Source organism: Gastrolobium bilobum, unplaced genomic scaffold (genome assembly GCF_033153095.1).
Source record: "Gastrolobium bilobum isolate Gb01-03AN ecotype WA unplaced genomic scaffold, APGP_CSIRO_Gbil_v1 utg937, whole genome shotgun sequence".
NCBI lineage: Eukaryota > Viridiplantae > Streptophyta > Magnoliopsida > Fabales > Fabaceae > Gastrolobium > Gastrolobium bilobum.
The window spans coordinates 111227-132014 of record NW_026899318.1 but is presented as its reverse complement, the minus strand read 5'-3'; the positions used below and the strand labels follow the sequence as shown (position 1 = coordinate 132014).

The following is a 20788-nucleotide window of genomic DNA, read 5'->3' as shown; positions in this document are numbered from 1 at the left end:
AAGCTTAAAAAAAGGCTAAAAGTTATTTGGTGATTATATAAAATTTATGGGTTTTATAAGAGTTATGTTGTAGGAAAAGTGATTGTGTAATGTTATAGAGATTCGTTTTGCGTGCCTTAATTTTTTATTTATTTTTTGTTTTAAAAAGTGTGGGCCCCACAAAATGTTGTGAGAGTAGGAAAGTTTGTTGTGTTATGTTAAAGGATAAAACGAAAACCCAAAATTTATAGCTTAAAAGTTACTTAAAAATACACATTTCAAGAAAAATTTCTCTCTCTCTCTCTCTATATCTATCTATATATATATATATATGGGTTTCGATTTTCTCATGCGGTAGGAGAAAATTTTCTCATGTTGTAGACACATCTTATGTGGAGCCCATATCAATTAAAAAAAAAAAATATTGCACGAAAATCAAGGGTCATTAGTAGGAGAAAACAACTCTCCTACGACATGAGCAAATATTTTCCCTATATATATATATATATATATATGGGAAATATTAGTCTCATGTGATAGGAGACAATAAGTCTCTCCTACACACTCAAAAAGACGTGAGACCCACTTCAAATTCTTTTTCTCTTTTTTCTATGCAATGAGACCCACCTAAGTTTGTGAGTGTAACATGAGATATCTTATCTCATGTTGCATAAACAAATAAAATCCCTATATATATATATATGAGGTAAGATCTTTTGACACTTCATCTGAGAGCCGTTAGATGAAAAAATATCGATGGTGTCACATGCTTACAAATCAGAGTCGTTGATTTTTTTGTATCTAACAGCTCTCAGAAAAAGTGTCAAAATTGAAATTTGACACTGGTGTCAAAGGATCTTACATATATATATATATATATATATATATATATATGTTTCTATAGCTTTTCATTTCAAAAAAAGCACACAATTCAAGAAAAGTTGATAAGAGTTTAAAAAAAAACTTCTCCTAGGAGATTTTGGCTTTCTTCTTTATTATAAAAAAAAATTATTATAAGAGTTTTTCTTAAAACTTGTTTGACCTAGCTTCTGCTTATAAGAAGAAAGAAACTAAAAATAAGAGGATCCGAACAGGCATTAGCCTGTTTAGCACATCTTTTTTTAAACATAAAAGCTACTTTTAAGCTAAAGCTAAAAAAAATAATTTTAAAAATAAAGCTAAAAGTTGTTTACTGATTATATAAAAATTTTAGCTTAAAAGTTGTTCATTTCAAAAACAAAAGTTGTTTATTTCAAAAAAAGCTGATACAACTTAAAAAAAAAGCTCCTCTAAGGAACTTTTAGCTTATTTCTTCATTATAAAAAAATCTCTTTTTGTTATAAGAGCTTGTATAAAAATTTGTTTGACCTAACTTTCCAAACAGGCACAAGGCGATTACGAGTTCATATAAAACCATTAACGTTGTCCTTAACTAATAGATTAAAATAAATTAATTTAAACTATTGGTTTTATATGAATATTAGACTTATTTTCTTTATGTTTTCTTAAGTATTTGCCTACTATTGGTTTTTTTTTGTGTGGCTATTACTTATTGTTGAAACTTGTGTTGCACCGACACCGACACGACTTAACATGACACTCCGACAAGTTAATTCTAAAAAATATTAGATTTTGACAGTTATGACATGTTTTGATTATTAAATAATATTTTTAATATATATAATATAATTTACATTTAATACACATAACAGCCAAAAATAAGTTATATAACCTATCAAATAACTTATTATTGACTAGGTATACTGGGCAACATGTATACTTGGCAACATGGCTGAGTGGGAGAGAGTACGAGTACGAGTCGGAGTCCGAAGGCGAGATTGAAGTTAGGGGAATTATTGACTAAGCATATGCTCTTTGTAATTTCTATGTAATATCTAGTCAAATCTCTGTTAGGAATGGAACGAGGGAGCCCAAAACCTTTTGCAAAGGGTACATCCACCAATGGGCCAAATGATAAATCACAATAAGTGGGCCGACACCACATTTCAACCCAAAACCTTAAGGCTGTAGGTTTATGGGTCTTTTTGCACTTATATGGTCATCACTTGGTCTATGTCTAGACTATGTGGAACTTACTTCACCACCACTCACTCACACTTGATTATTTCTAACATCCTCCCTCAAGTGTGAGGCCCAATATCATTCTTACTCTAAGGTCAACTTCTGCGGAAGTCTTTTTTTCTCTTCAAATATTAGGGTCACACTAGCCTTCTGCAGAGGCCTTCCAAACACTTGGCCCAGATCGTTAGCTCTGATACCACTGTTAGGAATGGAACGAGGGAGCCCTAAACCGTTTGCAAAGGGTACATCCACCAATGGGCCAAATGATAAACCACAATAAGTGGGCCGACACCACATCTTAACCCAAAGCCTTAAGGTTGTAGGTTTATGGGTCTTTTGCACTTATATGGTCATCACTTGGTCTATGTCTAGCCTATGTGGAACTTACTTCACCACTACTCACTCACACTTGATTATTTCCAACATCTTCCCCTCAAATATGAGACCCAACATCATGCTCCCCCTTAAGGGCAACTATCTCATCTAATATAAGCATAAGGAAAGTCATGCTATACATGACGGACATATCCTGCACAAGGAAAGTCGTATTGTGCCATACGAGCCATGAGGAAAGCCATCTCATGCAACGTACAAGAATGACATGCTCCACACAAGGAAAGTCGTCTTGTGTGACACACAAGCATACATATATATATATATATATATATATATATATATATATACTTGCATCACATAACAATTCATTTTCAACATACCATATCAACGAACTATCTTCCCTCGGAGTCTGGTGGAACAAATGATAAATTAACCCCAAGGACCAAAAGCTTACCTCTCCAAGCGATGTTCTCCAATGTACTCCTTGTATTCAAGGAATTATAACCACAAGTTCCCTCAATGTCACAATCTATTTCAAAGATGTAAAGACGATTAGTATACATACCCTAGTCCATTACATTCCAAGATTTTACTATATTAAATTAGACATATTAAGCTTTCCAACGACATATTATAAGCCCAAATTGAATTTATATAACTTAAGATAGGTCTGTCGCAAGCCAACTGCTTCAAATCGAACTTTCGGGAATAGGGCAATAACTTTAAACTCAAACTGAGAGTAATCTGTTTATCCACTCATTATTATTTTTTATTTTTAATTTTTGCTATTTTTTATTGTTGAAACTATGTTCGGATTGAGTGGTACCTCTTCAGGTGTCGTTAGATCTAAGCCCTAACGCATGATTTGTAGAGATATAAATGCTATATGCTCTTTTTAGCTTCTAGATAATTTGTTTCTTCAGCTGTCTTTATATAATATTCTCGTCTAATCTATGTTTTGTATGAATATCATATAACTATTGAAAGTAATGCAGCTGGTATTAAGTTTCTTTTCTTTACATACACGACTCCTTACTTTAATGGACCATGGCTCATTAATTTTTCTTTATTTATTTTACCAAGCTTGAATGTTTAGATTTTTTTTCTTGGCTCTTTAAGGGTGTGCATGACAACCATTCTGTTCCCTGGCACTATTTCTGAAAAGAAACAATTCTTTTCTATTTCTATGCCTTGGAACAATTTTTGAGAAAAAAAATGTGTTTGATAACATATTTTAATTTTATTCCGAGAATGAGAATTGCGTTTGATAACACAATAAATAATAGAAAAAATCATTCCAATTAAGCAATTTTTTTTCTTCAGATTATCACTTTCCTTTTCATATGGTGTAGTGGTGATGGTGGCGGCGGCGGCGGTGATTGTAGTAGTGGCGTTATGGTGGTGGTGGCGGTAGCGGTGGTGTCATGGTGGTGGTAATGGTGGTGGCGGCGGTGGCAATAGTGGTGATGGCATGGTAGCAGCGACGACGACGGTGGTAATGATAGTGGTAGTGGTGGTGACGGTAGTAGCTACGACAATGGTAGTGGTGATGGCGATGATGGTGATGGTGACGATGATGGTGATGTTGGCGGTGACAGCAGTGGCCGCAACGATGGTGGAGATAATGGTGGCGATGGTGGTGGTAGTAGTGGTGTGGTGGTGACGACGTGGTGGTGGTGGTGGCAATGATGTGATAATGGCAGTGGTGGCAGAGGTAGTGGTGGCAATGGTGACATAGTGGCAGTGGCAGCGGTAATGGTGGTGGTGGTGACAGCGACGATGGTGATGATGATGCCGGTGGCGGTGGTGTAGTGGTGGCAGTGGCATGTTAATGGTAGTCGTGGCGGCGACAGTGGTGGTAATGGTGGTAGCGATGTCGGCAATGGTGGTGGTGGTGGTAACAGCAGTGTCTACGACGATGGTGATGGAGATGACATGGTAGTGATGGTGGCGGTGGTGGTTGTTGCGGTAGCGGCGATGACGGTAGTAGTGGTAGCGTGGTGGTGGTAGTGGTGATGGCAATAGCTACGATGATGGTGGTGGTGTGGTGATAATGATGGTGATTGTAATTGTAATAGTGGTAGTGGTGGTGGTGACGTGGAGGTGGTGGTGGTAGTACGATGATGGTAGTGGTGGTCGTGTCGGGATGGTGGTGGCGGTGGTGATGATGGTAGTGGTGAAGAGTAATTGAGAGAGATAAGTGTTTCTCATTTTGTGCCCAGAATCAAAAAAACAGAAATTTTTTGATTCTTTTTTCTGTTCCCCAGCACAAAAAATAAACTGGTTCATCCCGGGAACAAAAAAATAAACCGATTTTACCAAACGAGTTTCCTATCCATTTCTGTTCCCGGGAGCAGAAATTAAAAAAAAATTGATTCCGAGAAGGTTGTCATGCACACCCTAAAGGACCATTTTTTTCTTCTTGGATGACCTTCCATTCATACTTCTGAGCTGCGGTGTCCATTTATCATCTAGCAACGAAGTTTGAAACGTATATGTTTGTATTTGTTGTATTACATTTTACTTATTTTTTCTTCTTATAAGTCCCAAATTATAAGTTATATTTACCAGACCAAAGTTTTTTCTGCTTAGCGAATGAAAGAACCATTAGTCGCTATGCTTTTTTGAATTGACTGAAACATAATTTTTGAATGAAATAAGGAACATGATTTTTTTAATGATGCAAAAGTTAGATTCATGATTTTTGGATGATAGTACATATAATATGGAGAATAAAATAATTAATTTAAACTATTTGTTTATATGAATATTAGATTTATTTTCATTATGTTTTCTTGAGTATTTGCCTACTATTGGTTATTTTTGACTATTTCTTACTTTTGAAATTATGTTCGGATTACCTCTTCAAGTGTCGTTAGATCTAAGCCCCAACGCACGATTTGTATAGATATAAATGTCATATGCTCTTTTTTTTTTTTTTGGTGAAAATCTTATGCTCATTTTAGCTTCTCTGTAATTTGTTTTTTTAGCTGTCTATATATAATATTATCATTTAATCTATGTAATGCTTTGTAATTTGTAATTTTCGTTATTCAAGATATTCTATTTTTTATTTTAAAAATAACAAGATCGAATTTAAGGAAGACTTTAATCTTTGAATAGTTGGTTATATAAAAAAAAAATATGTTATTCTACCTATTCTTATTTTGTCTACCACTTTCAATACCGTTCGATTACAATCTCATCCAATGATCGATATTTGCGATATAAAATAAACTCTCTCATTTCTTTCTTTCTCTTCACTTCCTTCCACGTCCTTCCTCTCTTCCTCTGCCACCAATACTTATACTTATTTTAAATTATCTTCCATCGGGTTTACCACCTCTGCATCTGTACACATCTACGATGATCCGTCGACATCCTTCTAATCTCAAATATATATATAAGCTTGCAATTTTAGTTGTACTGGCTATCCGTGTTTTAAATCTTGTTCGATTTTTTGCAATTGCTTAATTTTAAATGTTCATAGTATTTTTTATATTAAGGTTTCCAAATGCAATTTATTAAGAACGAGAATTATAACAAGAGCTGAAATCAAAGCCCACCTTAATCAAGTAATTAATTATTTTCTAAAGCAATATTGTTCCAGAATCGAAAACCAATAACTCACCAAAGATTGAAAAAGAGAAAGTGAAACTGAAAAGAGAGAGAGATGGGATTACTTTTGAGGTTAGAGACGATGTCGACAATGACGGCCAAGTGTATTGAAATTTTGATGAAATTATTTTGATTAAAAAAGTTCGTAAAATTGTAAAAGCGTAAATTTAAATCGGGGGTTTAATTACCATGATCGGTATAGGTAGTGGTCATAGAGAAAAAGAGAAAGGGGAGGAGAGAAAAAAAGTGTGAGAGGAAATGAGGAGAAAGAAAGAAGAAAAAAGATTTTATTTTATATTGCAAATATCGACCGTTGGATGAAATTGTAATCAAACAGTATTGAAAATGGTAGTGAAAAGTAGACAAAATAAGAATAGTAGAATGACATATCCAATACAAAAAATAGGAAAAACTTCAAAAAAAATTCATGTAAATTTTTTCAAAATCACTTATTCCCTTTTTAAATTTTTGAATTATTTACATTCGTAACTTAAAGTTTCTTTATTATTTAAGAGGTAAGTAATAAAGAAATTTTAAAAAAAGTTATAAATAATTCAAAAAATTTAAAACAGAGTAAGTGATTCTAAAAAATACTTAGAGGGAATTTTTAAAGTTTTCCCTAAAAATTATTAAAGTCGTTGTTTCTTATTATTTTTTGGAATAAGATATTTATTATTAATCAAAGGGAAAAATATTTGTCCTTTTAAATGACACAAGTTGTGTCATTTTATTCTCACAAAAAGGTGAGATCAACGCTTTTATATTTTTTTGTTCATTCTCTCTTTTTTTATTATCTTTTTCTTTTATTTAAAATGACACAATTTTATATTTTTTAAAATAATACATTTAGACCTTAATTAAAACTTACAAATTGGATTTGCTGAGTTCGATTTCAAAGAATGGAATGTCAAATCAATGAAACGTCATTTCGAACATTTGTGATTTGTGCAATACTCTTCTTCTTTTAAAAAAAAAAAAATTCATTTTGCCCATTGCATATTTTTGAAGAATACGGTTCCATGTAGTTTTCTTATTATATTTTTTTTTTTGGTAGTCTCTTATTATATCTTTTTATTTTTTTGTATGAAAACTCTTATTATATCTTTAATTAATGTAAAAATTCACCTAAAGTACTCTTTTTATAGTTTATTCAATATTTTAAATTTTATTTTAAAATTAATATTATATCAATATCATAAAGCATATGACCATAATTATTCAACTAAATAAAAGGAAAAATATTTTAACAGAATTATTTTATTATGTTGCTTGTAAATTAATCTTAATTATTACTTTAAAAGTGAACGATTAGTATCATATGTATATATATATATATATGAGAAAAAAAATTTAAACCTTTTATTTTTCTTATTAGGATATTTATAATACTTATTCTCCAGATCCAGACTGTATAATTATTTTCATGTTATTTTATTCTTAATTGTATCAAACTACGTAATTGGAACAAAATTCATATTCCAATTTAATGAAATTGCATTGTTTGCTTCAAATATTACATTAGAACCAAAAAGCAACCTAGCGATGATTATATTCTATAATAGCCGATTTGAGTTTTCAGTTCAGTGCTTACATTCTGTGAGGTGGCAAAACAAAAAACCATTGATGAGGATGAGGATGAGGACGAGGATGCATCAATCAATCATCATAATTCGTAGTATTAGGAATTACGAACACAACTGTTTCAAGCAACTGGGACACTACACCCTGCCACAGAGGAGAGAGAGAGAGTACCTATAGTTATGCTTCTCTTATAGTTCTCTCCAACAACGCCAATTGGCCAAAACAAAATAAATAAATGGAATTAAACTAAGACGCATAGCACAAAAGACAACGCTTTTTTCTATCCCCTTTCAGTCTTTCAATCTCAACCCCACTCTCTATTTTTCACTCTTCTATCTGCTTCACAATTCTGACACTTTCTGTTTGATTCAGAATTCAAACCTCAATCGTCATGGCTGAACATGGTATTCCCTATTCATCTCTATCTATACTGTCAAACTTCATATTTCAGTCGTTTTAGTCTAATGTTCGTTCTCTCGCTTCTGGGTTGCTTCAACTCAAGTTAAAGTTTTGATTTTTATCTCTCTCTCTCTTTTTGTTATCGTGGGGTCTTTTCTTTTGCAGAAGGTGGTAATGGGTCCCCGAAATCTTCATCTTTGACTCCGTATGAAGAAGCATTGGATGCCTTATCCTCTTTGATCACTAGACGCACACGTGCTGATAGTAGCAATATGGGGGATCAGTTCAGCATGCTATTTGAGTACCTAAAGGTAAAAAGTTTGTGAATTGGGTGTGAATATTTGGTTAATTTGTTGGGATTGCTGATGTTTAGAAAGGTGTGCAACTCCATAGATGCTAGATTTGGAGGAGCCGATTTCAAATATGAAGATTATCCACGTGGCTGGTACCAAAGGGAAGGTACTTCCCCCTAGCTTAAACTTGGCGGTTGCTTGGAAATGAAGCCATCATAAGAAGTTCAATTTATTTCCTGCAATGATTGATGTGTGGCTGGTAGTTTGTGGCTTCTTATAGTTAAAGAGAAGTTTAACTATGGATTTCTAATTCTATGCTCAGAATTATAGTATATTTATTCTCATTGTAATGATGAAAATTGTTCTTTTGAACTGTGGTTCCGTAGGGATCTACATGCACCTTCACAGAATCTATATTACGTAACTGTGGTTTTCACACTGGGCTCTTCACATCTCCTCACCTCATTGATATCCGAGAAAGATTTCGTTTAGATGGGTGAGTGCTTCCGATTCATATGCTGGTTTTATTGCCTTTTCCTATGCATTCATCAATTTGTGATTGAATTCATTCGCTATTTTCAATTCTTTGATCTCCATTATGTGTCGGTCATCTCTGCTTTGTCCAGGGTGCATACTGATTAAGCTTCTGAATTCTGATAATTTTGTTAGTACTACACTTGTTTGATTACCGAAATTATTCTTTAGAAGCGTTTCTTTTGTTATTTTACTAAATTTTACAAACCAAGGTGAATACATTGTATTGTGCCTATAGTTGCAACTTCATTACAGTTCTTTGATTAATTGGCATTATTTTTGTGGCTTCTGCAGAATGGAAATCTGTGAAGAGAAATTTTTGGCATATTTCTGGTGGTGTTATGATAGACTAAAGGTATGTTTCTGGCATAAATATATCATTTGAATTTGTATGGGCAAAAGTTTTAATCGGGTAGAAAACCAGGTCATCCTTTTCTCAATTTTTATCTTGAACCAAAAATAATTTGCCTTATACTATATTTGCACTACTGGTTACTTATTCCAACTTAGCTTTACAATTCTGTAAATTAGTCTGCTAGTTACTCTTGAGAGTAACAAAAAGAATATTTTCTGCTAATTATAGTGATCACTTCTAAGTGATGTTACATTCTCTTAGTCAACGTTTGTAACTTGATGTGCTTGCTCATAGTGATAACGTAACTGCTTTCTCATTTTTGGTGGTGCCCAGGAAAAAACTGATGAAAATGTTCCAATGCCTCCCTATTTTCGCTTCCTTGCTTTACTTGCCTTTAAGATATTTGCCGCAGAGCAGGTTTGATTCCTCTGCTTTAAATTTCTATGCAATCTTGTTCCGTGGATATACAATTTTTTTGTGTATGTTGTTATTAAGAAATAAAAGTAGCTGTATTTTCAATATTTATGCAGGTAGATGTTGCTATAATGGAGGTTGGATTAGGTGGAAAATATGATGCAACAAATGTGGTATTCATAATTTTCATTTCAGCAGAATTCTGTTGGCCTCTAACACTATAAGACTGCTTGAGTATTGAATCTTGATATTAGTATTATATTTTCTATGAAGTTAATATCTAGGAACAAACTCAGTTAGATGTGTTCATATTTCAGGTTCAGGCACCTATTGTGTGTGGAATAACTTCCCTTGGGTATGACCACATGGAGATTCTTGGTTAGTTTTCTATTTTTAAATTCTAGGTAATTGCTAATTTAATGCATGCCGTATGAAATTATTTTAATTTAAATTAAACCACTCCATCCCCATAAAACTCTGATTTTACGATAATAAGGTTGAGGAAAATCTTTATACGTAGATTTATCTTTATATTTTTGCGAAGTGATTGTTTCCTAAATAATTGATATAATATACATGCAGTGTCAGAATATGGTTGAACATAATGTTGCAATGCCACTAAGTGGTTCAGCGAGTAGGATTTACTTATTCTGGATTTTATTAACAGGGAATACGCTTGGAGAAATTGCTGGTGAGAAGGCAGGTATATTCAAGGTATTTTTCGGAGTAGAATATTTTCTTCTTCTTTTCAAGAAGAATGATTCTTTTGATGTCTATCAACAGTGTGCGCTATCTTCCTAATAAATTCCTTTTATCTATTTGTTGGTTTGTTTGCTAGGAGCGGATTCCAGCTTTTACAGTGCCTCAGCCTGACGAAGCAATGCGTGTACTTGAAGAGAAGGCTTCTCAATTAAATGTAAGTATGTTCTTTCGTAGGCTGTTTTGCTTATTCTGAAATAAATTTGAATGACTCATCACTTTGCGTAATCTTATAATATTGGCAGGTGAATATCAAGTAAAAGGGTACAATTTGACACTTGTTTGTTCAGGATTAGAAATGCAAATTTATTATGCTATGTGATGAGTTCAATAGCAATTGTTTATTCTGTCAAAGGATGCTATAATATTAAAACTTCATTGTTGAGATATTTTGGATTATCTTGGAAAGAGGAAAACACTTTCAATCTGATTGAGAATGTCATGTCATAGTCATATTTCATTTTGTCAAGTTGTGTCTTCATACTTTGTGCACTTCTCCATTGATCAATGATCTTCTGAAAGGAAGGGTATAGATCACATTAAATCCAAATAGCTTTTCTGGTTGCCCTCATTGAAAATGTTTTACTCTTTGGTCCTTGCATTCAATCTGCTGAGCAAATCTTGCTAACTCCAGGTACCTCTACAAGTGGCATCTCCATTAGATGCCAAATTGCTAAATGGTTTAAGACTTGGTCTTGAAGGTGAGCACCAATATCTAAATGCTGGTCTTGCCATTGCACTGTGTTCTACTTGGCTGAAAAGGACTGGGCATCTTGGAGACACTTATTTGGAACAAACAGTAAGTTCTAAAAGTAGTTCTTTTTACATTTTTTTTTTTTTTTTTTATGGTTTACTGATGAAATGATTCATCTACCTGCATGAAGAACACATTGCCAGAGCAGTTCATAAAAGGTTTAACAAGTGCAAGTTTGCAAGGAAGGGCTCAGATTGTTCCTGACCAACACATAAAGAGTGAAAGATCAAATGAACTTGTTTTCTTTTTAGATGGGGCTCATAGTCCTGAAAGCATGGAAGTATGTGCAAGATGGTTTTCTCTTGCCATTAAAGAATACAACCCGGATCAAACCTTGTTTAATCAGCAACCTGATAATTCTAAATTCTTACATGAAGTAGTGAAGATGCACCATGGGGAAAGAGGAGCCCAGAGAAAATCCACTCCGGTAGAATATAGATTTAAAATCTTACTTTAAGTAGCTATTATTGAAATTTAAGCACATATAAGCTTATAAGTTAAAGTTGGATATGTCACTGTACATTAAAATTATGCAATATATGTTCAATTGAGTATGTCCCATCCACAGATAATTTTATTTATTTTTTTGGTTGAATCCCTGTACAGATATTTGAACTACGAATAACTAATGTTTAGTAATATCTGATGCTTTAGTTAGAAAATCACCATTCAGGTAGCCAGTCAAGTGTTTAACCTTATTTTTAGGCATGTAGATTACTCTTAGTAAAGGGTAAGTCCCCGGTGCACAAGGCTCCAGACTTTGCGACGGTAGGGGGTGCTCCATAGATTACTCTTAATAGGAACCATAAAAATACAGATTATCAATTTCTTCAAACTTCCTAGACCTTATCTTTCTGAGGTATGTAATTTGAGACAGGTTAATTGACCTTCTTGGTAAGCTTACCACAATCTTCTTTTTGGATATCAGTTTAAAGCTAACCTTAACTAAATCACCCATGAGATGTTATGTACCTGAACTCTTTACTCTTTTACAAGAGAGACCATTAAACTAAGTTGCATTCTCAAAAGAAATGAGACACAAATGTGTTTCAATCTTTGATATGAAACACCCCATTTCTATGTTTTTGCTTGACATCTATTGATTCATGGCATTTCACTTCTCAGGAAAATCATATGCCATCAGCTGTCTTTTAATTTTTTTTTCTTTAATAATTAAAAGCACCTGAGATACCAACAAAGCCCAACACAGTTGGTAGATAACTGGGTTCCTTAAGCATGTTGACAGGTGTTCGATTCCTAGCTGTGTGTATGGAAAAGGTTTTGTTGGGAGAGGTTTACCCACTTAATGTGATCTCCCACCTCAAAAGGATTAGTCTTCGGCTGGAGGATACCTTGGGAAACCAAAAAAAAAAAAAGCACCCGAGATAAGAGCAGAACCATTAGTATTGTTTTTTCAATCAAAATTCGTGCTTCATTTTTTCATGACACTTTTTGAGTTGAAGTCACTGAATTTCTTGCAGATATTGCTGTTCAATTGTTTAACTGTACGAGATCCTCAGTTGCTTCTTCCTCCCCTGATGAAAACATGTGCTGATCATGGTCAGTAGTCTCTGGATTTTGCTAGAACATGATTATCCCAATAATGGCTTAGTCCAAAGATGATTAAAAAAGTTCTAAAGATTAATAATATTTTGCAAATAAGTGGGTTTCTCCTCCATTAATTCTGTGATTATTTATGTCTATCAGGAGAAAAAGTAATGCAAAATATTTTTTTCCAGTGACTATTTTTTTTCTGAAGAAAGTATTCTTTGTCCATGGAATAAAGTAATAATTAAATTGAAATTGTAGGTGTCTACTTCAAGAAGGCGCTCTTTGTACCAAGTTTATCTGTGTATAACAAAGTTGGATCCCAGGAATTAACATTGACTGATTCTAAAGTAGATCTGTCATGGCAGTTCACTCTTCAAAAAGTGTGGGAAAATCTTATGCAAGGCAACAAAGGTATTGATTAGTGACTTACAAATTATATGTCCATAATTCAGATTTACGAATTTGATTATTTGAGACTGATTTGTAGCTGTGGAATAGTTAGAAGTTAGAACCATAACTGTTGATGGCAGCTAACAGGTGCAGATTCTAGTCTGTGTCTAAAACTGTCTAGGATGTACTAGCTAACTCTTGTCCTGTTTCTTTTAGTAAAAATCTGAACTTGTGAGGTTGAACTAATAGGCCAAAAAGACTCGAGAGAATAGCAAGAGAAATTTTCTCGTGGAGACTGGAGAGAAAAAAATAGAGGGGATGACATTAGGGGTGCCGCTAATACATTCATTACTTACTTTTGGAGCTCTTTTGGTTATGTGCAATTAAGTAAGCCCTACTCTGGCCTTTGAGTTGATTGCCTAAATTTGTATACTTAGCATACTCACTAACCCAAGTCTACTAAATTTGTTTTGGCATTGTCTGTCTCCATTGGCTGTCTGGCCCATGATTAACTAATTTAACTCTTCAACAACAAATCCAAGTCTTATCTGACTAGATGAGGTTGGCTAAATGATACTTTGATGCCACTGGGCTTTTTCAAAAACCAATTTTTCAATAAAAACATTTGGAGTCTGGTCATGTTCAAGTTTTGAATTTCTGTTGCAATGCTACCGCATTAGGTGATGCTGTCTTCTATCTAAATCCCTGGTGAGTTTAATGGTTAAAAAAAAAGTTTGCTTTGATCCTTTTCTACCCCCTTTTAATCAGACTACCTTCTTCCCACATGATCAGACCACTACAGGAGAATTTCTGTCATATTCTCCTTACTAGTTTTTACTCCAACTTTCTCCCAAGAGGACTCCTATTGTGAGTTCATTGAGATCTACTGCATGAGGAGAGAATTGCAATGTCTCTTTTCTACTCATCTTTTTGCTTTTTTCTTCTCTCTGTCTTTTAAGTTAGAGCTTTAGAATATTTTCTGTCTTTAATCTGTTTGTGATGACTTGGCTTAGCAGGTAAAAGTACTGACATTGTTTCTGAAGAACTAAAAGATGATATGGAAATGAGTGCCAGTAATTGTGAACACAGCGCAGTGTTTTCCTCATTGCCAATGGCAATCAAATGGCTCAGGGACAGAGTGCGACAAAATCAGTCAGTTCGTTTTCAGGTAACATAAATTACACTAGAGAATAGCAAATATCTCATATAACAAAATAAGAAATTTAATGATGAAATTCTATCTAATATAACGTGCACTTGATACACATTATTGTAACTTTTCTCACCATATAACTCACATTTTTAACTAATTCTTGTTGTACTTGAAAGACTTGATACACGGTTGTATATTGTGAACATATTCGGCTTACAATTTTCACTATTTTTTGTTCTACTACTTGTAACACTTAATGATGAAAATGATTGCTCTTTGTCAATCTGAATTATTGTATACAAGCCTAGTATAGAAATCTGACTGCAAATTTGTCTGGCTGATACATCAGGTCCTTGTTACTGGTTCTTTACATCTTGTTGGTGACGTGTTGAAATTAGCCAAGAAGTGATTCGTTGGGCAAATTTGAAGTTTCCTTCAAGAATGGCATCCATTCTAATTTCGAAACACATGAAGTGCTAGTATTCACGACGGTATTCCTAGTGAGTTTTCTCTGGCATTTACACGGTCCATTGCAAAGCTAGTGCACTTTGGTTCTGAAAGTCCCAACAGAATGTCATGAACAACAGCTTTGGACATTTGATAAATCCAGTCCATTGGTTCATCCTAAGGATGGTCACTTTCTTCAAAGAAAATGTGGATTCATTTTAACCGTATGGTAATTATTGTTGTTTAGAAAGCTGTGTCCTGACCCAGAAATATAGGTCTCACGTTTTCACCTTCTATATATATGTTTTTTAAGTAACATTTTCACAATATTCAAGGTTTTTGTAATATGTCCAAACCTATAAAATGAAGAATAAGTTAGACTAATCAGTACTGGTTTCTTTCTTTGTAAGTTGCCTCATTTTGGGAGGTAGTTTATAATATTTTAAAATTCAATGATAGCAAGTGTGATTGATTCTTTCTGAATGCATGAAGCAGCGGCTATGGATGATGATGGACGGTAAGATGACATAAACTGGAATAAATTGCAACACTCTTTTCAACATGCTAACTTCTGTAGTCCATTATTAGTTTATTACACATTATTTGATGAAGTATGCATAAATTCTAGATAGTTCAAAAAAATAAAAAATAGCCGCACATTTTTTAAGACCTGAATTTCATGTGAATTTTATTAAACAGAGAATAAGATCAGATAATTAGCGAAATTTACATAAAATTAATCCAATAAAACTGGGTGACAGGTAAGGAGAAGGTGCTACCACAACCGAGCAACATAATAACACCACGTGCAAGCAACCCATTGTTGACTTTGACCAACACCAATTTATGTAACTTTTATTGAACAATACTATTTATATGAAATATTCTGTCAACTTGTCTGGGTGGTGTAGTTGGTTATCACGCTAGTCTCACACACTAGAGGTCCCCGGTTCGAACCCGGGCTCAGACACAGATGTCAAAGAATATTGTAACCATTTTTTAAATTTTGTCAAATGCATGGATTGGGCCCCAATGAGCCCAATCTATATCCAATTTGATATCTTAACCCACATTCTATGCACGTGGTCATCCGTTGAAAAGCTGAATCAAAAGATCCGGAGCCCATACACCTGGCCCCTTCTTGGAGCCCAATCACGTGAGCCTCGTTGGAAAGCGAGGTTCCTGTACTAGGGAACGCGCAAATAATAATAATAATAATATATATATATATATATATATATATATATATATATATTTTTTTTTTTTTTTTTTTTAAAAAAAAAAAAAAGGAGAAAAAGGGTGCGTCGTGCGTGTGGGCCCCTGCGAAAGTGCGAATTAAAAATTTGAAGGTGGGGTCCAATTCTGTGCATCAGAGAGCACGGTATTTTGTTGCAGTCTTCCTTCCAATGTACGAAAAAGCAACCGTTTATTTCTTCTGCTATCTAGCTAGGGCTCTATTCCAATTCTGACTCGGAAGTTTCCGATGGTTGTTTGAACTAACGAGGTTTTGTCGCGCGTTGCTTTCTCTGCATTGTATTGTATTCCATGGAGGAATCTTACACCGGCCTTTCCACTAGCCACTTGCTCGGTTCAGTTCCTGTGAGCTTCTTTCGTTTTTCCTTTCTTTAATCGTTTATTTATGCTATTCATATGCCATTATTGCTTTAATTTATTCCTTGCATGCTTGATCATCGGTGCAGAAAATTGATCTCATACTTTTTATTTATTTATAGGAATTAAGGTCATTGGAGAAAAAATAAAATAAAATTGTGGAAAGAGAAGAGGAACTTCAATTTAGCTTTCGTTTCTGATGCTAGTGTCATTTTGATGGCAATCTCAGTTCTCCACTCGGAGTAGGACCACTGCTATAGGTAACAGTGGTTCAGATTATTAGGAAAGTATTAACGAAAATTAGTAAATCATGTAATGATAAAATGGCAAGAGCAGCAAACTCATTTCTGTTATAAGTAGGAGAACTTGCACTTGCTGCATCCTTATTAACTCTGTTAAATATGCTTATGGGTATGATTCTACATTAAATTGATCTCGCTATCTTATGCCTTCATTATTCTCTATCTTTCCCATCCTTTTGATTTTAAATTTAATGGTTCTTCTTATAATAAATACATAGTAAAAGTTATTTTGTTCGTTCGTGAACTTGTCTGATCTAAGTTACTGTTCTTTTTTTGTTAGTAACGAGTTCTTTTAAATATATTCTAATTTATTTCACTATTTTTGGTTCTGCGCTTATCCTGTTTGATGTTCAGGCTGTCATAGCTGAAGAAAATAATACCACGAAACATGAGGGTATGGAGTTATTGATTTGAATTTTTGTTTCTTATATTGAGGCGTCTATTCTTTTCTACTTTTAAAGTTTGAGTTCCCCTTAAACATAATGCTTATGAACATACATGTAGTCCCTGGTGCAAATATGCAAATATTCCCTCCTAACAATGGAGGAGCCGGAGGACGAGGATATCAAACTCTTGGCAGTCCTCCTGGTATGTTATTGAGTGACATTGAGATAGTTGTTTCTGTGTCTGGTCTTTTATTCTTTTTTCTTTTTAATGATTTGACAATATATTTGCAGTCCATGGCTGTTTCCTGATGACAACCAGTATATACTTTATAATGAATTGATGACTGGTGCGGAGATCATTTTTACTTTGTTTAGTTTTAGCTATCTTAGAAATTACCAATATATGTGTTACATCATCTAAATTAGTTCTCATTTTCCTTTCATTGTCAACTATTTTGAAATTGTAGAAAAAGAAAATTATAATCCCAGGCCTGCCTTTACTCAGCTATTGACTGGGGGAGAGAGCTAGCATATTCTGTAGTTTATTTGATATGTTCATCTTGTAATCTTACATGTGTTTATTAGCTGTTTTCATACTTCCATGTATGATGTTGAGAATTTCTTCTTTTTTTTCTTTTTCTTTCCAGGTTTGAAGCCAATTTGAACTGCTTGACTGTGGTTGTCTTAAAATTTTCAAACTATAAGTATTTTATTTCCATTTTCAACCTAACATTCTAATGACATTCTAATGAGATAAGTTATATTTTATTTTGACCTCTTTTGCCTTATGCTACTTAAAGAGAAAAACTTTCATGCTGTCTCTTAGTAAAATAAAATTTTATTTTCTCTGTACACTTGCGTCACGAGTGCTTCTTTTGGTTAAAAGGAATTATAATTGACTAATTAAATGATATATATTAGGTTGAGTTTTTGTTTAAAAATTGTTTTCTTATTTTTTTCAATATGACATAATTATCAATCAATTCCCTCTTGTTAAAACAAATTAACATTTACAAGTCTTTGACCTATTTTATACAATTTTATTATGTTTAATATGTACTTGCTTTCAATTAGTGAGGACCAATCGCCTGGAAACCAAGAAAATGCGCATCTATATAGTATCTTACTGATCTCCATATATCGTAATTAATTTTTTTTTTACTTTGTTTTAATGATGTTCACTGACATTAGATATAGGAGTTTGAGGCTCTCATACAACAGGAACACTTTCTCTTCTCCCGCAGACAGTAAACCATGGTGGGGCCCACCATGTATTTTTGAAAAACAAAATAAAAAATTAAACAAAAATTTTCTGTGTCTATCGCATAAGAACACACTTCTCCTGTGAAAGGAGAAGTGTTTTTCCCTAGATATAAGCACAAATCATTAATGACATTTACAGTCTGCTACTATTTGTATAAATCAATATAACACCATAACCAAACACCAAACAATATTAATTATGGCTTTATTCAACTTATAATTGTGAATCTTAAGTGTTATGATCTTGATTTTACTTTCATCTTTGACCAAGATTTACATCCCTGATTGGTTTAGTTTCATCAGACTTGAGAATAGCTGCCATTTGTATTTTCATTTTCGTTTTTTGATATAATAATGTCATTAATTAATCTTTGGTTTGCTCATCCATGTAGAAGCTTTTGAACAACAACCAACAAACAACTGGAGGGGATTCTTTAGTGTCTCATCTTACACACAGTATTTCGATGTAGATACGGATGTTGTCCTATCCAGATTGATAAGTTCCTTGAATCCATTTGGTGGAGACTTTTTCAGCACAATAGATGCTAACCCTGATTTGTGCGTTCTGCGTTTTTTACTCTAGTTCTTCTATACTTTCAATTACCAAAATAGAGATACTCATTTGGAGTACATATTTATATATGGTACTTGGGAATTTTTTAATTTTATTGACCTGTTACCATGAACATTTTTAGGCAAATGCCTGTTATTTTGCTTCCTGTTCCCTGTCTCTTCTTTTCCAGAGATATTTGGGAAGTTATGGGAGACATTTCTGAACTTATACCAGATTTTCAGCATCCTTCTCTCAAAAGCATGAATTGTGCTATTAATGAGTATCTAACACTAATAGTGCAATCTTTTTCTGTTATTATAGATATGGGCTTATATGGATTGCAACAACATTGGTTTTTGTACTTGCCTCATTTGGAAATCTTGCTACGTTCCTTATGAAAAAACATGCAGATAACAGTACTTCTTGGAGCTTTGATGTCAGCTATTTGAATATGGCCGCATGCTCCATTTATGGCTATGCAATTGTTGTCCCAGTGGCATACTACTTCTTCCTTCAGTATATGGGTTCAAATGCTAGCCTTATAAGGTTTTGGTGTATGTGGGGCTATTCCCTCACCATTTTCATCATCTCCTCTGTAAGTTTTTTCTTTCTCCAATGTGGCAAATTGTGTAATTATATATACTACAATATTTCACAAATCTATTTTTATGTTCTCGTCCATGTATCCAATGTGGGGGATGTGGGCCTGAAGGGGAAAATTGGCACGGACACTGCCTCAACAAAGTGAGGCAATCCTTTATCACAGCCACAGGTCAAAGGACCTTCGGGCTCAAACTCACATCCCTCGCGAGTACAATTTAGAACCAAGGCTCAGGGGGCAATAAGATTGCAAAGGATGGATCAAGGTCCAATGAATTTTTTCGTGTTTCTATTCAGCATAGTGATAATAATAATATCGTATTATCTGAGCCAAGATTGGATAACCATGACTTCTTTTCACATATATTTTGTGTAATCATAAAATATGATTTATTTTCGATGTCCAAACTGAATATTTATCAGTTGTGACAGGAAATTTCAGCATTAGCTAGCTAATTATGTTTTAATTTTGTGTAGTCTTTCATGTTACTATCTAATTCATATTTCTTGGGATACTTTCAGTTTCTGTTGATAATTCCAGTTGAGATTCTTCGGTGGATTATAATAATCCTTACTGGTGTTGCCTCGGCTAGCTTTGTTGCCTTAAACCTGAGGTCTTATATAGAAGGAAATGATCTTTCAGTGGCAATAATTGCCGCATTTTTCTTGCAAATTGGTTTGGCGGTGTTCATCAAGGTTTGGTTCTTTGCGTAGCTAAATGCGTTGCAGTAGTGAAGAATAAGACCTAAACACTATCATTGTTAGCTCACTCCGTTGGCTAACTTTGCTCAAGAAGTGAGTGGAATTGTCATGCTGCAGAAGGGGTTTGTGGTTTTTGGATTTACTAGAATGGAATCGAGAAGAATTGCAGAGAGAGGAGTCCAATTTCTGTATGAGCTCGGTCTGAGTGTCCGTATCATTTTGGCCTATAGCCTTGTGCAAGACCAATATTTTAGAAGGGGAAGAACAAATCATTGACTGTAGTAACTAGTGTCTGTTCTAAATGTTTGCATATTTGTGTAAATATACTCCGTCAACAAAACCTTTTTTTTTTAAGCGCGAAGTTGCTGTTTTGCGTGAAGTAAAGGCAACTTCCTGTACTATAGGTGATATTGTAATATCCCTTCCTTGATGACCCGATTGCATGTTGTTATTTTTAAGTGCAGTTAGGGATTCTTTTAATAATGTGATAACTTCATTATATGATAATGTCAAAAAAATTAGGATGGAAATGTATTGAAAACATTTAGTATTTTACGTAAAGGATTTGTATTTGTCATTTAACATAATACAACATATTTTTCTACACGCACAATATTTTGTGGGGTCCACACTTTTTGAAGAGAAAAAAAAGAAAAAGAAATTACGGCACGCAAAACGAATCTCTATAACATTACACAATCATTTTTTTTTAGAATATAACTCTTA

General features: G+C 33.8%; 2 protein-coding genes and 1 non-coding gene across 8 annotated transcripts; all 3 read left to right on the top strand.

Moving 5' to 3' along the window:
• The first annotated feature begins 7713 nt into the window (after nt 1–7713).
• Nucleotides 7714–15055, top strand: LOC133289562 (folylpolyglutamate synthase-like). Of its 3 annotated transcripts, none has more exons than XM_061487532.1 (16): nt 7714–8000; nt 8161–8306; nt 8389–8454; nt 8675–8784; nt 9117–9177; nt 9511–9594; nt 9708–9761; nt 9909–9969; nt 10259–10305; nt 10430–10507; nt 10985–11149; nt 11235–11531; nt 12586–12664; nt 12914–13066; nt 14059–14213; nt 14548–15055. In XM_061487532.1, exons 1-16 carry the CDS (start codon nt 7988–7990, stop codon nt 14605–14607), a joined length of 1629 nt encoding a protein of 542 aa, XP_061343516.1. In that variant the 5' UTR covers nt 7714–7987; the 3' UTR covers nt 14608–15055. The 3 variants fall into 3 exon arrangements, with proteins under 3 accessions (XP_061343516.1, XP_061343517.1, XP_061343515.1); XM_061487533.1 differs by having other exon boundaries at nt 7715–8000; nt 9708–9764; XM_061487531.1 differs by having other exon boundaries at nt 7717–8000; nt 9708–9764; nt 14062–14213.
• A 486-nt stretch (nt 15056–15541) lies between these two features.
• Nucleotides 15542–15615, top strand: TRNAV-CAC (transfer RNA valine (anticodon CAC)). The gene has a single exon. It is a non-coding gene; the product is annotated as a tRNA-Val (tRNA).
• A 447-nt stretch (nt 15616–16062) lies between these two features.
• On the top strand, nt 16063–20542 carry LOC133289597 (uncharacterized). 4 transcript variants are annotated; one of them, XM_061487579.1, is made up of 6 exons: nt 16063–16244; nt 16913–16941; nt 17034–17146; nt 18600–18765; nt 19082–19355; nt 19883–20542. In XM_061487579.1, the coding sequence occupies exons 1-6, from the start codon at nt 16191–16193 to the stop codon at nt 20072–20074; spliced, it is 828 nt and encodes a 275-aa protein (XP_061343563.1). In that variant the 5' UTR covers nt 16063–16190; the 3' UTR covers nt 20075–20542. The 4 variants fall into 4 exon arrangements, with proteins under 4 accessions (XP_061343563.1, XP_061343564.1, XP_061343562.1 ...); XM_061487580.1 differs by having other exon boundaries at nt 16913–16952; nt 17063–17146; nt 18603–18765; XM_061487578.1 differs by having other exon boundaries at nt 16913–16952; nt 17063–17146.
• The last annotated feature ends 246 nt before the right edge of the window (nt 20543–20788 follow it).

Coding starts and splice junctions, on each gene's coding strand:
- LOC133289562 (XM_061487533.1), top strand. Junction 9,970..10,258: donor TGACCACATGGAGATTCTTG/GTTAGTTTTCTA, acceptor TTTTATTAACAG/GGAATACGCTTGGAGAAATT. Junction 12,665..12,913: donor GAAAACATGTGCTGATCATG/GTCAGTAGTCTC, acceptor TTGAAATTGTAG/GTGTCTACTTCAAGAAGGCG.
- LOC133289597 (XM_061487579.1), top strand. CDS start 16,191: ATGGAGGAATCTTACACCGGCCTTTCCACTAGCCACTTGCTCGGTTCA. Junction 16,245..16,912: donor ACTTGCTCGGTTCAGTTCCT/GTGAGCTTCTTT, acceptor TTTGATGTTCAG/GCTGTCATAGCTGAAGAAAA. Junction 19,356..19,882: donor CCATTTTCATCATCTCCTCT/GTAAGTTTTTTC, acceptor GGATACTTTCAG/TTTCTGTTGATAATTCCAGT.